Consider the following 15,640-nt stretch of genomic DNA (forward strand, 5'->3'; position numbering starts at 1 on the left):
CACTTGATATTTATTTTTTAAGGAGTTTACACACTGGAGTGGATTGCAGTCAAGCTTTTTTTTCCAGCACACATAAATAGTCCTTTCATTATAGAAAACACAAGCCTTGAAACAAGAGTGGAGCATTTGGCGCCGGATCAAGTTGCTGTAGCATTAACAGGAGACTGGAAACAAGACCAAGTGATTCATTTGGCAGCTCATTTAACCCATTTTTATCACTAACTTGGTAACTCTTGATTTTAAGCTCTTGCCTTGTCCTGATTTTTTTATTCCAGATTATCAGAATGAAATACTGGATTATTATCATAGCATCAGGGAAAGGTTTGGGTTGGAAGGGACTTTCAAGACCATCTAGTTCCAAACCCCCTGCCATGGGCAGGGCACCCGCCACTGCACCAGGTTGCTCAAAGCCTCATCCAACTTGGCTTTGGACATCTCCAAAGCAACAACCTCTCTAGGCATCCTGATCCACTGTCTGAACACCATCAGAGTCAAGAAGTTCTTCCTTAGGTCTAGTCAAAATCTCCCCTCTTTCAGTTTAAAGCCATTGCCCCATGTCCTGTCACTAAACGCCCTTGTCCAAAGTCCCTCTCCAGTTTTCTTCGAGGCCCTCTTGAAGTACTAGAAGGCTGCTAGAAGGTCTCCCTGAAGTCTTCTCTTCTCCACACTGAACAACCCCAACTTTCTCAGCCTGGCTTCAGAGGAGAGAAGCCCCAGCCCTCTCATCAACTTCGTGGTCCTCCTCTGGACCCACTCCAACAGCTCCATGTCCTTCTTCTATTAGGGACCCCAGAGCTGAAACTCATCAAACTGTATATATCTACTTTCCATCCTGCCAGAACTTACAGACATTTCAAGGTATGGGACAGTCTTGTGCTTCTATTTTTCCCCGAATTGAAAGTTAGTGGTTCGGATGAGTGGTACTGGAGACTCTTCCAACCCCCCTATCCCATCACTCTTACCTGTTTGAGACAGAAGTGGTGTGTAAGGGACTTTCGGTTCTATTGCACTCATGGGCGGAGGTAGCAAGGGGTTGGCAAAGCTGCGGAGAGGGTGCGTAGGGCGGACACAGGCAGTGGGGATGGTTCTGCTCGGGGCGTCCTCATTGTTGGAGTGCTCAGGTTGTGTCTGCGGTAGCAAAGGTGGCTGCTGCGGTGCTGGTCCTTCATTAACAGCTGCGAGAGAAGAGGCCAAAAAAAAAAAAGAAGAAAAAGGCAAAGGACTATTATTGATGCGCTTTTTATATCTCATCTCCTACTTTTATGGTCATTTTCAACAGAAGGGACAGCATTATCCTCCACCCTCCAGAAAGGTGCAGGCAATGAGTAAACAGATCCATCAAATGTTATTGGCAGGTGAATTAAAACCCAGATGTTCCTCAGAGTGGCCGTGTGCCATTCGAAGCTCGAAACATCTTCCTTTAAAAAAAACCCTAAAAAATAAGTCTGATATTTTTATGTCCTTTTTTTTTACCTTTGCCCTCTACGTGCTGTTAAATATTAAAAATCAATAAACACATAAATGCATCAGGTGGAGACTGAAACAAGCTACGGAAACTCATTATGTTCAGTGTGACGGTACCGTTCCAGTCATCGCGGAGAAAAGCTGGAGACAAAGAAAGGACTTAATTAATTTCCACAGAACCAATCACCGATATTGTCTTTCCTTGAGGCAGCTGTAACACTGAGTGTGGCGAAGCAGGAGGTTGCTGTTTTATTAGCCTCTATTCAAAGTAATTTCTTTGGAGATTTAGATATTTCATGCCAACCTTCTGATCTAAAAGACGGACTCCCTACGTTCCGTGGTGTTTCTTAAAAGAAGGTTTCAACATCAACCTTGATCACAGACTTTCCGCACCAGAAAACAGAAGCGAACAGCTGAAGTATTAACAGAAAAAAAGGTTGAGACAAAGAGGAAAGTCCTTTATTTCTACAGCCCTCTAGAAACCCATGTCCTACCCAAACTATAAATCACAATATGATTATGACTGTACAGGAGTTTTCAGGAGGTGGATGGTCCGCTGTCTTGTCTAAACATCACGAGTACCATGAAGGTAGAAAAAAGTGATTTATGAATTATGAGTTGACTTCTCTCGAAACCTATTAAATGCAAAATCTTCTAATTGTGTAGCCTAAAATGAGAGTTTTCTTCTCTGGAGTGTGGCCAGGGAAGGAGATGTTGAGTAGGAGGAAGGATAGAAGAAGACAGCAGGAGGTGGGACGCACGTTCGCGCGTCCTGATGGCCTTGCCCAGATTTATGGCACTGCTCTTTCTCTAATATTGACTCTTGGTCATGAGAAGAAACTCACCTGCTGCTGCTTACACCAGGACGCAACACTGTACAGCACTATGCGGACTTTAAGAAGTGTAAGGAAATAAATAATTTGAGCGTGTTGGTGTTGTCCAGTGTCTCCACAGCATCTATGCCAGCCACGATGGCTCACAGCCCAACAGCTAATCATGCAGCTCGTGGAGGGAAACAGAAATCTAGGAGAAGCTCAACCTTCTACTGAAGAAAACAAGCTTCCTGACACATTAATATCAGGATTAGTTATAATATCGGGACCCAAAATGCTCCAGAGGATCTGGTTTCCTTCAAAGCCTGCAGCAACCAGCAGAACTCATTGTACAAATAACACGCAATTTCACAGCCAAGTCAAATCTCAGGGTATTTTATAATAATTAATGTCAAAGTAAATAAGTAATTACAACCTACTAAGCGGCAAAACAATTCTGAAAAATGGAAATGAGGATTTCTTCGCCTTTCCATGGCCCCAGTGCTTGTTCCTATGGCAATATCACAGCTGTGCCCAGCACGACTGAGCACCGCGGATAGGAATCCAACTATGGAACCCAACTTGGATCCAATCAAGGTGAAAAACATCTACGGTTCATAAAAATTTGCTCAACTGTGGCTCGCTTTCTTTATTTTCACCTTTGAGGCTCTTCGCATTCTCATGTCATTACCCTAGCTCTGCTTTTCCATCACCTTCCTTGCCCAGCAGACCCCTCAAAGAGACCCCTCGCGTTCTCCTTAAGGAGGTCAGAGCTATTGAGGTTATTTCTAACAGGGTGGAGCAGGAACAATAGTTCAGCTCATTCCACCTTCACTCACTGCTTGTGCATTCAAGAAGGTGTCCCAGCGTGTTGCTCCTCAAGGCTACCACGGACATTGGGCTCTTCTCTTCCTTCACCCTGTCCTACTCAAGGAAGATGCAAAATAGTCTCATAGAGGTGACAACGTTTTCTGGGGCAAATCTTTGGTGAGGCCTTTGCTTAAAGTGAAAACAAAGCCTTTTGTCTACGCTCTTAACTTCAAAATGTCTTTCGACGTGTTTGTCAAAGTTGGAACTTCCTACGGAGCCCATCACTTTTCATCGTTTCCTTAAGGACAGTTTGTTTGTGATGCTCTTGACCTGCTCAGAGAAACAAGTAAACCAGACACTTTCTACTACCTGCCATGAAATACCTTTCTTGGTGGTATTTTCCGCAGATAACAAAGCTTTATCAGCATCAACATATCAGTCTCTGCATTAAAATGTTATTAAATTACTCACTTTATCATATGGGTACGTTTTATCTTACAGATTTAGTTGTATTATTACATCAAAGATTTCCAGCTCTCCTCCAGCTATTACCGAAGAGAAAGGTGTGATGACTCTATTAAAATGAGAAGCTAGAGTTGGGATTTAAATATTGAAGCTAAGTGGTCTAATGAAGGTGCTTCATGCTTGAGAAGGCTTCTTTCTAAAATGAGCTGTACATGCTTGTGAACGGAATGTTAGATGAGGCTTTGGGCAACCTAGTGTAGTGGAGGGTGTCCCTGGCCATGACAGGGGGGTTGGAAATGGATGATCTTTGAGGTCCCTTCCGACCCTAACCATTCTGTGATTCTATTATTCTAATTTACGACTCACTCAAGTCCCTGCAGGAAGAGAGGATGGATGGTTTATTGGAAGGGTGGATGAAGACGAGCACATCGCTACTGCTGCCTACATCACCTACATCAATCTCCTGACTACCTGCCTGATGTTTGCCTTCATACACCTCAACAGAAGCACCCAGGAATTCCGATTATTTGCACTGATCCAATGATTACCTGATTTTTTTCACAGAAAACTCAACTGACCTTTAAGATGAAGCACATCGTACCATGCTGTGTTCCAGCTGTGATCTTTCGCTCTTGGATTTAGTAAAACATTTTGCCAGAGTAAATAAAATATTACACTATGCATGAAGAGCTGTTCTAAAGCCCAGTAAAACCAATCAAGGGGTCTCGTTGCCTCGAATAAAGTCTTATTTGTGTTCAAGGCCAGGTTGGATGAAGGTTTGAGCAACCTGGTGTAGTGGAAGGTGTCCCTGCTCATGGCAAGAGGGTTGGAATCAGATGATCTTGAAGGTCCCTTCCAATCCAAACCAGTCTATGATTCTATTTTATGGCCGGTAGTGTCATCAGCAGCAATTAGACAGGCAATGCAGCTTATTATTCAAGCTCTGGCTGGGACCTCACTCTTTTTTCAATTTTCTTTAGTCTTTTCTTAGTAGAACATTTATTCTAAAGGTAAATTGCAGGACTTGAGTCTTCGGGTCAATGAAAAAAAGCCCTTCAGAAACAGAATAAGGTGTCTGAGGACTGTCTGGACAGCGGGATGCCAAGCAACACCCTTGCTAATGGCACAGCCTATGATTTATTCAGGGATCTCTATATCTTGATCAATAGGGTGCTCAGTCATGCAGTACCGCAGGTAGGCTCCATCTCTGAGGAATTCTTGCTGGGTATTTATTTTTTCTCAGGCACAGCTGCAATTGGTTGTCAGGCGAATTTTTTCGCTGAGGGGTAAAACACACCAAAAAAGCTTTATGTGTCATCTCTATAACTGCTGCTTGCTCTCAACTGCGTGATCGTGTTAAGAGAACAGCCCCAAAATACACAAACTCAGAGTGTTTGAACGATTCTGTTGCTCTATCCCCATTCTCTGCCGCAGCGAAGCCGTCGGTGAGATACGCTGATATCCCTTCATCCCTCCTCGGACTGAAAAGTCATGAACGTTGCCATGATATAAACCTAGTGAACTGCTTGGCTGGTCCTGGTACTATCAAGGGTCACTAGAAAACAAACCCAACTGTTTCCACGTCCTTGTCCATCGCTTCGCTTCGTTGCCATGGTGGTGAAAATGTTAAGGCACAGCGAAGGAAGAGAATATTTCCTTTGGAGATATTTTGTACGATCTAGGAGCATTGGAAGTCAACAGCCTTCACAAGAGAGCACAACCGCAACGGCTACAAGAGGTTGTTGTTGTGCATTGTAAGGAGTTTAGATGATTTTCGAAATACCACACGGTCTTGATTACCCAGATCTCAATAATCTGAAACTAGTCGTTATCCAAACAAAGCTATGTCCACCACTTTTGAATTATTTAACAGGAAACAGTCTAAATTATCTGAAATCTTCACTGCTTGAGCTTTCTCAAATTAAAGCTGTTGTGTATTTACAGCTTCTTGCAGCAAACTTCTGTGTATTTTCTGTTCCAACTCTCAAGCATGCTGCACTTGGAAGACTTGGGCAAACCCATATCGTTCTATAAAGCCCTTCCCTAAGGAATTGTCGTTGGATCCAACAGGATTTCAAAGATGTTCCTCTTTTTGAAAATCTCATCTCCAGCCAACTACACGTGTAAATCTAGTGGCCTGTTGAGGCAGAAGCTGGATGCACCAAGGGATGTGTGATTTTGGGGGCTGTGCCTAATCATGTCCCAGCATCCTTGAGGCATCAGCAGAACTAGGAAAACCTCCCTCCCTTTTATAGCTGGACTTTGGATCTAAGAACTGAAGAAGCTGAGGTCCTTCATGAGTAGACTGAGATGACGATGGCTGAGCAAACAATCCAGTCTTCATTTTTTTTTTCCTTCCATCTCCATGATCGACACAGGGTAATTAATTTTCTTTTTATTCCATAACATCTAATGTATGGCAAGGAAGAAATTGAATCTACTCTGTTTCTGTGCATTGCATTTGGGGTGGGTTTGGTATTAATTTAAGCAGCAGATCAAAACCTGATTCTACCAGCGAGATCCTTAAGAGGAAATTACCATCTAGCTTTGATAGGACCTCAGCAACCACACTGAAGAGAGGGAAAAATGAAGATGATGAGAAGACTGGAGCACTTCTTCTATGAAGACAGGCTAAGAGAGTTGGGGTTGTTCAGCCTGGAGAAAAGAAGACTCCAGGGAGACCTTCTAGCAGGCTTCCAGTAATTCAAGAGGGCCTACAAGAAAGCTGGGGAGGGACTTCTGACAAAGGTGTGTAGTGACAGGACAAGGGGCAATGGCTTTAAACTGAAAGGGGAGATTTTGATGAGATCTAAGGAAGAACTTCTTCACTCAGAGGGTGGTGAGGCACTGGAACAGGTTGCCCAGAGAAGTCGTGGCTGCCCCATCCCTGGAAATGTTCAAGGCCAGGTTGGATGGGGCTTTGGGCAACCTGGTGTAGTGAAGGGTGCCCCTGCCCATGGCAGGGGGATTATAACTAGATGATCTTGAAGCTCCCTTCCAACTCAAACCATTCTATGATTCTATGAATGGCATTGGGGTGATGACCAGGACCCCTGAACACACCTTTTACCTACAATCCCACCCCTGGATTTCAATCACCAGTCTCCAAAGATCTGTCTGAAGTGACTGAAAGCCAACAATCAAAGAAGAGGAAAAAATTAGTCATTTCCAGAGGAACTCCCCGTGGACCAGCAGCACGGACTGTCTGTGATGGGGAAAAAAAAATAAAAGACGTGTAACAGATTGACATTAATCTGTCAATAATTCCGACTTCATATGTGATAGAGTTAAGGGAGGACTGGAAGAAAACATGAGCCCTCCAACTGTAATTAGTATGCCAGAGCACGCTCGTTAGGCTCGAATAAAGAACAGATGGCTGCTGGCGCGGCAGCAGCTCGCAAGCGAGTTGAGTTGAGGTTGGGGGGCTTGCGTTGCGTTGCGTGCCCTCTCCCCGGATCACGATGAGGTGAAGGACAGTTACAGGAGCGCCCAAGTCACAAATCTCTAACCCCAGAGGAGCAAATATGAATATAGAGCTCGCTCAGGAGATGAGGCGAGCGAGGTGAGAGAGGATAACGGTATTCAAATGTATGCGAGGATGTGCAAAAGGAAGAAAAAAAAATGTTCTCTATGCCTGCTGTAATCGAAATAAAAAAAAATGGCTTAGATTTTAGCAGGTTAGATGTTAAAGAAAACATTTCTAGCAGTGAGGGCAGCTAAGCCTGGGAAGACATGGTGTGGAGAGGTCGTGAAAGTGCTAATATGGATGATTTTACCGTGTGATGATACCAGATTCTGCCTTGGGATGAAGAAGAGCTCTTGAACCTTGCATTTTTTTTTCTGGGAATAGCCTTAGGAATAAAGCAAAAGAAATTAAAGTACAGCGAAATGGATTGAGAGCAGCCTCGAGGAGAAGGACTTGTGGGTGTTGGCTGAGGAGAAGCTCAACATGAGCCAGTGATGTGCGCTGGCAGCCGAGAAAGCCAACCGTATCCTGGGCTGCATCCAAAGAAGCGTGGGCAGCAGGTAGAGGGAGGGGATTCTGCCCCTCTGCTCTGCTCTCCTGAGACCCCCCCTGCAGTGCTGCCTTCAGCTCTGGGATCCCCAACAGAAGAAGGACATGGAGCTGTTGGAGTAGGTCTAGAGGAGGGCCATGAAGATGATGAGAGGGCTGGAGCACCTCTCCTATGAAGCCAGGCTGAGAGAGTTGGGGTTGTTGAGCCTGGAGAAGAGAAGGCTCCAGGAAGATCTTCGAGCAGCGTTCCAGTACCTAACGGGAGCTCTACAAGAAAGTTGGAGAGGGACTTTTGACAAGGGCGTGTAGTGACAGGACAAGGAGCAATGGCTTTAAACTGAAAGAGGGGAGATTTAGATTACATCTAAGGAAGAAATTTTTTATAATGAGGGTGGTGAAACATTGGACCAGATTGTCCAGAGAAGTTGTGGCTGCCCCATCTCTGGAAGTGTTCATGGCCAGGTTGGATGAGGCTTTGGGCAACCTGGTGTAGTGGAAGGTGTCCCTGCCCATGGCAGGGGGGTTGGAAGTAGATGATCTTGAAGGTCCCTTCCAACCCAAACCATTCTATGGTTCTGTGATTCTATGAAATGACTGATGGACCTGCAGAAAAGACAGGACTGCATTAGAGACGCAGAGACTTTTAAGGTGTTTGGTACAGATTGAAAATGCCAACTGGAGCTGCTGCTGGAAAAGAGTCGGCCTACAGCTTGTTGCTTTTATCAGACCAGACTTATCCTGGCTCCCAAAAAAACATGGCAGCTTGATTTGCGTTGTCTACAGCTTATACATCCCAATGACAGAAACCAACCTATTCCCAAGTATTTTAATAGCAAAAAGCCAAAGAAAAGCACTGTACTAACTTCTTGCTGCTCCAAATGTCCTGTCCACAGAGAGGGTCGGGAACGGCACTGGCCGAAGGGTGAACTGCGGGTGCGGGTATCCACAGGTCGGCGAAGGCAGGATCCCGGGATACTGGGCGCTTTCTAGCGTTGGCACCGGAATGGCGCTGACCACAGCTAAAATGAAAGAAGGAAAGAGATTAAAAAAATTAAAAATATATTAAAAAAAGTCTTTTGAGGGTCAGGAGGGAACCAGAAACAAGCCTGTTTCCGAAGCAAAGGACCCAAATGGTAGGTATAAAAAATGCCTTTGCCCACAGAAGTCACCTCTAAATACAGAAATCCCCCTTTTTTGGTAAACGTTGGTTAATTGCGAGCGCACTCTGCAGTGACTTATCCCTAAAATTAAACAGCTTTTTGTCTGCGTTCCAGCTCTTCAGCCCCATTTTGAGGGATGCTTTATATAGAATCATAGAATCATAGAATGATTTGGGTTGGAAGGGACCTCAAAGATCATCTAGATCCAACCCCCTGAGAAGGAATGGGCAAGGGCTTATTTCAGTTGTCTGAGCATGTCTCTGGTGCCATTTCTGATGCTCCTGGAAGAGTTTGGGCTCCTAAAACTCTTTCATCATGTCTGTCAGCTTCACACCAACATCCCCGACACTCTCGGATGTCCCTAACGGTACAGGATCCCCATGTTTACTCATCAGCTAAGGCTGCCTGGGCATCATTCCCAAATCAAGAACATCCAAGCCTGGAAGAAACAGGGCTGAAGGTCCCAGCAAACCGGTAGCTAAAAGTCAAAAGTTGAGTTCTTGATTTGGATTGAAGTGAAACGCTTTGATTTGAAAAGCGGCATCGCAGCGGGACGAGTTCAGGCTTTCCTGTGACTCCTCTCCTTTCTTTTCAAGAGTCAATGCCTGAAGAGTGGGTGATAATCACACTCTACACACCATAAGTTTCTTTGTAGCTTTGAGGAAAAACTTGGAAACTCTCGTTAAAAGTTTTGCCCAGATAAACGACGAGAAGATGAGAAGGTTTGGTTTCTCCAGCACCTTTCACACACGAGTACTAAACAACACCGTAACCTTTAAGACAGTCATTACACTGACTTCTAGCTCCTACTACATCCATTACACAGAGTGACGAACTGGGCTACCTGCCCAAGGTCACACAAGAAGCCATGATGGTGCCAAGGCTCAATGAGGGTATTTTCAAGCACGCGCCTTTCAGCCAGATCACGTTGTGCTTCCAGAGGTTCATGGAAAAATGTGGAGATGAAGAAAACTCATAAAAAAACTACTAACCTGGCTTACTGGAGCTTCGGAGTGGTCGGGATTCAATCTACCCACTCTTAGAAGAGAGTTTCTGCTACTCAGGCAAGTAATTTTGTCTTTATAAGACATTTTTTATTAATGATAAGTATCACATTGCTGCTAAGGTGAACGATATCTCTCTTTATTGAATCCTATTAAAGAACAAATAGTTCTTTGAAGTCCACTCCTTCCTTTCATTTTTAGGGTGCAGACACATAGAGCTTTCATTTTTTAAAATAAGATGGGATAACTATTCGTTGCAGTACTCTATTGTAGAAAAGCTAAAGAAAAAGAAACATCAAACATTTTCCATAAATCTTCGCCATGTCAAGCATATCCACCAACAAATCTGTTCTGTTGCAGCCTGTCAGCAACTGAATTTCCACTTAATATTGATCTACTAAGACACTGAGAACGGAAATTCCCTGCCCAAATTATGGAGCACCCTAAACACTGGTCTACATTTCAAATGGACTGTATTGCGTTAAAAAAATCAGCACCCACAATGAGCTTCCAGAAAGGACAAAGTAGGACAGTTTGAACCATATTCAAGCACCCCAGAGGCTGCCAAAGCAACCGAGTTGACATGTTCCTATTTCCCTGAAAAAAAAAAAGAACTGCTGGAATTTGCTGCAGTTTTAGGGAGGGGGATAAACAGAAAAAAATCTTGCTGGAAAAAACAGCAGAAATTTCTCTCTCAACTGATTTACTCGGTGAGCATTATATTTCCCTCTTCCCTAAGTAACGATTACAAATACAAACCAGAAGAATTACAAAGGCACTACTGGAAGGTGATACCCTCCAAAGAGTTTCTCAATTCTTTTTCTCTGTAAATACTCCTTGCCGCTCAATAGCCTCGGTATTTGGTGATGGCCTGTATTGCATAGGATCCTAGAATGGTTTGGGTTGGAAGGGACCTCAAAGATTATCTAGTTCCAACCCCCCTGCCATGGGCAGGGACACCCTCCACTACACCAGGTTGCTCAAAGCCCCATCCAACCTGGCCTTGAACACTTTCAGGGATGGGGCAGCCACAAGTTCTCTGGGTAACATGTCCCAGTGCTTCGTTACCCTCAGAGGGAAGAAGTTCTTCCTTGTGTCTAATCTAAATCTCCCCTCTTTCAGTTTAAAGCCATTGTCCCTTGTCCTATCACTACATGCCCTTGTCCAAAGCCCCTCTCTAGCTTTCTTGGAGGCCCTCTTTAGGTACTGGAAGGCTGCTGGAAGGTCTCCCCGGAGCCTTCTCTTCTCTAGGCTCAACAACCTCAACTTTGTCAGCCTGGCTTCAGAGGAGAGGTACTCCAGCCCTGTCATCATCTTCGTGGCCCTCCTCTGGATCTGCTCCAACAGCTCCATGTCCTTCTGATGTTGACCCCAGAGCTGAAGGCAGCACTGCAGGTGGGGTGTCAGAAGAGCAGAGCAGAGGGGCAGAATCCCCTCCCTCCACCTGCTGTCCACGCTGTTTTGGATGCAGCCCGGGACATGGTTGGCTTTCTGGGCTGCCAGCACGTTACTGGCTCACATTGAGCTTCAGTCGCATTAGAGTCGTCCTAGAGATCATGAAAACCTTATCAAATTCATCTGCTTTATGCTCCTTCCACCTCAGTAAGCAAAGGCGCATTGTGGAGTATATTTGTTCTCCAAGTCTGCAAATACTGATTATGGAGACAAGCGTCAACGCTCCCAGATTTGGTATTTAACAATTAACAGTGTGCGGTTTTTACCGCAGAATTACGGTGTTGCTTCTCCAATCTATTTCATCGCTCGCTGCTGACAATTTCTTTCAGTCTCAGGCAAACGGAGAGAAATTAATTAAAGCAGCTAATCTGACAAAGCCGCAGTTTTATCTTCTGGAGAAAAAAAAAATATATATTCTGCATAACTCAGCCTGCACAAATAAGACTTTCATAAATCTGAGTTGAATTATTTGCAAACAATCACAACATGCTGTTGCTGTAGATTAGATTGATGCTGGTGAAAATGTAAATAAACAGAAAAGAAGGCATCATTTCTCAAAATGCATCAATTTACTGAAAAAAAAAACCCTAAATATGTATAACAATGTTGACTTGACTTTTACTTAACTAACCTTGCTATTGACCCACTGTAATGTCAATCGATTTGGTTCTGATTTTGCTTATGCCACTCCAAGTCTATGCATTTTCTTGGATTTCTGCCCTCCTTCGACCTGGGTCAATTTAAGAAGAATCTCAGTGAAAAAAAAAAAGGGCAAATTGCCCAATTGGAAGATTCCTGGTGTTACAAGATGGGAATATTTCCCATGACATGGCTAGGTGGTGTAGGAGCTTTCTCCACCTCAACCCAAAGGTCTTTCTTTCAGACCAGAAAGAGGGTGGAGGCTGAAGTGTGTTGATATGTCCAGCTCAAGGCACGAAAAAGTGGAATTCAATCTCTTTCTGGGCATCTGTGATTTATTCTTCTAAGTGCTGGGTGCTGAGGCTGAGCGGCACGACCTGAATCGCACCCATAATGACCGTAAATTAAGGGAACCAATATTACCTCCTGCTAAGTAATTCACTGAACAAAGCCATGGTAGGTTATTCCCTCTTTTCTCCTTCATTCAGTTCCTACTATTAGTTTTTTTTTTTTAATATATCATTTATGATGAGCCCCTCTGCAAACCTACAAAATAGGCACTTATGTTTAACCATCGGAGTTAGAAAGAAATTCTGAGATGAATTGGATTTCTGTCCAGTGCATGTTCATTTTCCTTAACTCAGACTATTTACACGGACGTACCAATTCCTACAGGTTTTTGATCGGATCTATTTCACGAGGTCAAAGGCAGAACTTAAAGCTAAAAGCTGAGAGCAACCAAGAGATTGATCGCAGGGCTGCTCAGAGGAAAGGTGGACACCCAAAACTTCATCCTTCACTGGGAACTTGATCAGTGCCAAACCCTCTCTCCGATGTTCAGATGTGAAACAAGGTCACATCAAAGAAATTATAGCAAGTTCTGCAGGATGGGAGAACCTATCTAATGCTCTCCAGCCTTCCTGCCTTTCTTGTGTACTTTTCTGCTTTGAAACTAATTCACTTAATCTATGAAATTTCAATGATAAATGCCCCGTGGTCACTAAAATCTAACACTGATTAAAAATACCTTTTCTCTCCATTTACTCGGCTTTGTAAGAGAGCTGCTCCATATCAAAAAAGCATATAGTGGCGTAGTCAACTACTATAGACAAAAGAAAACACAGCAGAAACTGCAATAATGTCCAGTTGATCATAATTATTGATAATACAACAGGCTGAGAGAGGTGGGATTGTTCAGTCTGGGGAAGAGAAGACTCTGGGGAGACCTTCTAGCAGCCTTTCAGTGCTTAAAGGGGCTACAGGAAAGCCAGAGAGGGACTTTGAACAAGGGTGTATAGTGACAGGACAAGGGGTGATGGCTTTAAACTGAAAGAGGGGAGATTTTGATTAGATCTAAGGAAGAAATTTTTTACAATAAGGGTGGTGAGGCACTGGACCATGTTGCCCAGAGAAGTGGCTGCCCCATCCCTTGAAATGTTCAAGGTCAGGTTGGGGCTTTGAGCAACCTCGTCTAGTGACAGGTATCCCTGGGCATGGCAGGGGGGTTGGAACTAGATGATCTTGGAGGTCTCTTCCTACCCAAACCATTCTGTGATTCTATAGTATCACATTTGACACCTGTGTTTTGCAAATCTTCTGCTCCAGCAGCTTCAGCTCTTAGCCCTGTTTTTCAAGTTTTATAGTAGGGTACCAGAAGGATTTATCCATCACTATCCACCTGGTAAAAATAGAAACGATGACTCTTTAGGCTTAGCCTGCGCTGAGTCTAGTAGAAGAATGATTTCTGAATTCTCTCCATAGTTTGTCCACTGATGCGTTGTGAAGCCCTGGGCAGGCTTCCAAGTCTTCTACTATTTTTTTTACTTTTTTGAAGATGAAGAAAACATTGCTGATGCTATTTAACTTTATGAGGCATAACCATATCGTATGTGAAAGATGGTATGAGATCTTCCAATGGGTGAGCACAGCTTTCGAGGTCCACGGAAGAGGACAGGGGACAGGTCCTGGTACTCACGAGGGTTGTTTGGTTGCGAATCCATGGGGATCATGAGCTTGGCACGGGTGGCTCTGCGGGCAGCAAGCGAGCGCTCTAACGTGGACATGCTGCTTCCAACATCTTCAGGCTCAGGAGCTAGAGAAAAACAACACAATGGCTTGGTTAAAAATGCTACAGGTGACTGTATTTCTTCACCATGTATCTAGCAGAAAGATCAAGAGGTTTGTTGTTTTTGGTTTTTTTTTTTTAATGCTGTTATTTTAACTGATCATTAAATATCACCTGCAAAGAGCTGCAGTATTTTGGCTGCCTTTTCTGCATAAAATTATTGTTGGCATTTTGCTTTACGAGAATTAGGATATCATGTCCCTTTTGTCTCTGAAATTATCTTGAAAACCCCATTCACTTCATAAAAATGTGACATTTTTCTTCTAATTTCCCTCGTATAAACTTATTTTAAAATTCAGCTATCAAGACCAGAAAAAGGCTGCAGAAACTCAGGTACCTACGAAGCCTGGCAGCCAAGAATTGGTCTTCGAAATACATCTGATGGATGAAAAAGACCTTCCTTGTGAGATGCCACCAAGTCCTAGGTCCTGATTGTCCAGACTACAGACCTAGTAATTTACGGTGGCTCTTCCAGCATCTTGTTTTTTCTACAGAAACCACGGCAAGTTGAAGATGCACCTGGATCTTCCCTTTATTTGGTCCTGGATCACAACTAGAACATCTAGATGAGAGAGCTGAGATACCCTACCTAATGCCGAATCCAAGTCAAAACCATGCCAACAGCTATAAAAAATAGATATTCTGCTTAGGTATTGAATATGTATGCTCTTAATTTATTCACATTAATATGGGATAATTGAAGTATTCAAAGATTCCACAGAATACATTTGTCAGAAGGAAAGTATGCTTGGAACTGGATTTTTAGTGGAATGAATTGCAGAGAAATAAAAACTGTATTTCTCTCTTCACACCTTGTCTCACATAAACCTTACATTTACTTTATTTTCGCTATTTTAATAAACCATGGATGAAGTCAGTTTCATACTAAGCTTAACACCCACTCAAAATATTTATCTCTGATGTCCCCAAGCAATCAGATATTCCTTAAAAAAGAGGGGGGAAAAAAAAGATTTGCATGAAAAACCATATTTTTTTTTTCAAATCACTCTTCTCTGAATTGCAAGACTGATATGTCAGGTCTTCTACTGATGGCCAATCAAAGACCTAATTGCTAGTGAAAAGTCAGGGATGGTACTACTGAACTGCGTATTCCAGAACGGGAAGGAACACGAAGGCACTTATTTATGGTCCAAGGAATTTATCCATAAAATATCTAGCCCGGCCTTTGTCATTAACTTGCTCATATTCTGGGATGACTTCCTACCACACGCTCAATCACCAGCCTCCTGCAATCAATGTCGTTCCCACATTGATCTTTCTGGGCTCTGGATCAGCTCTCCTGATCATCAGCAATATCCATTTGGGCAGAGGGAATCTTCTGGTTGTTACGTTTGCCCAATGTGTACTATAGCGAGGACTTTTGTTGGGTAACAGTACAAGTTAGAACCAAGAGAAATCATTGCCACAATTCTCTTCTGAACGGGAAATTATCAGACCAAACCACAACGGCAGAAGATGAGATTCATGGAGAAATTTGAAAACTGTCTCTTTTTACCTTTTCTTTCCTTTCAAGGACAGGAGCTATGGAAAGGGATAAAACCATCTGAAAAAAATCACCTTCATAATTTACAGCCCCAACCAATATTTGGGAATTATTTCACTCCATCACCCACAATATATGCGTTTGTGATGAATTCCAGATAAAACTGTTTACGATTTCATGTCCTGGG

General features: G+C 43.4%; 1 protein-coding gene across 2 annotated transcripts in view; it reads right to left on the reverse strand.

The window, feature by feature from the left end:
* The window catches only part of DCC (DCC netrin 1 receptor), a 561,273-nt gene that overhangs the window by 14,826 nt on the left and 530,807 nt on the right, over positions 1-15,640 (reverse strand). For both annotated transcript variants that reach the window (XM_086628967.1, XM_086628964.1), the window contains exons 25-27: positions 13,800-13,916; positions 8,430-8,585; positions 963-1,175 (exon numbers count right to left, since the gene is read on the reverse strand). In XM_086628967.1, the coding sequence (XP_086485093.1) occupies positions 963-1,175; positions 8,430-8,585; positions 13,800-13,916 (486 nt within the window). The remainder of the gene's footprint in view (positions 1-962; positions 1,176-8,429; positions 8,586-13,799; positions 13,917-15,640) is intronic.

This window comes from Tauraco erythrolophus, chromosome Z (assembly GCF_009769465.1).
Source record: "Tauraco erythrolophus isolate bTauEry1 chromosome Z, bTauEry1.pri, whole genome shotgun sequence".
In the NCBI taxonomy this organism is placed as follows: Eukaryota; Metazoa; Chordata; class Aves; order Musophagiformes; family Musophagidae; genus Tauraco; species Tauraco erythrolophus.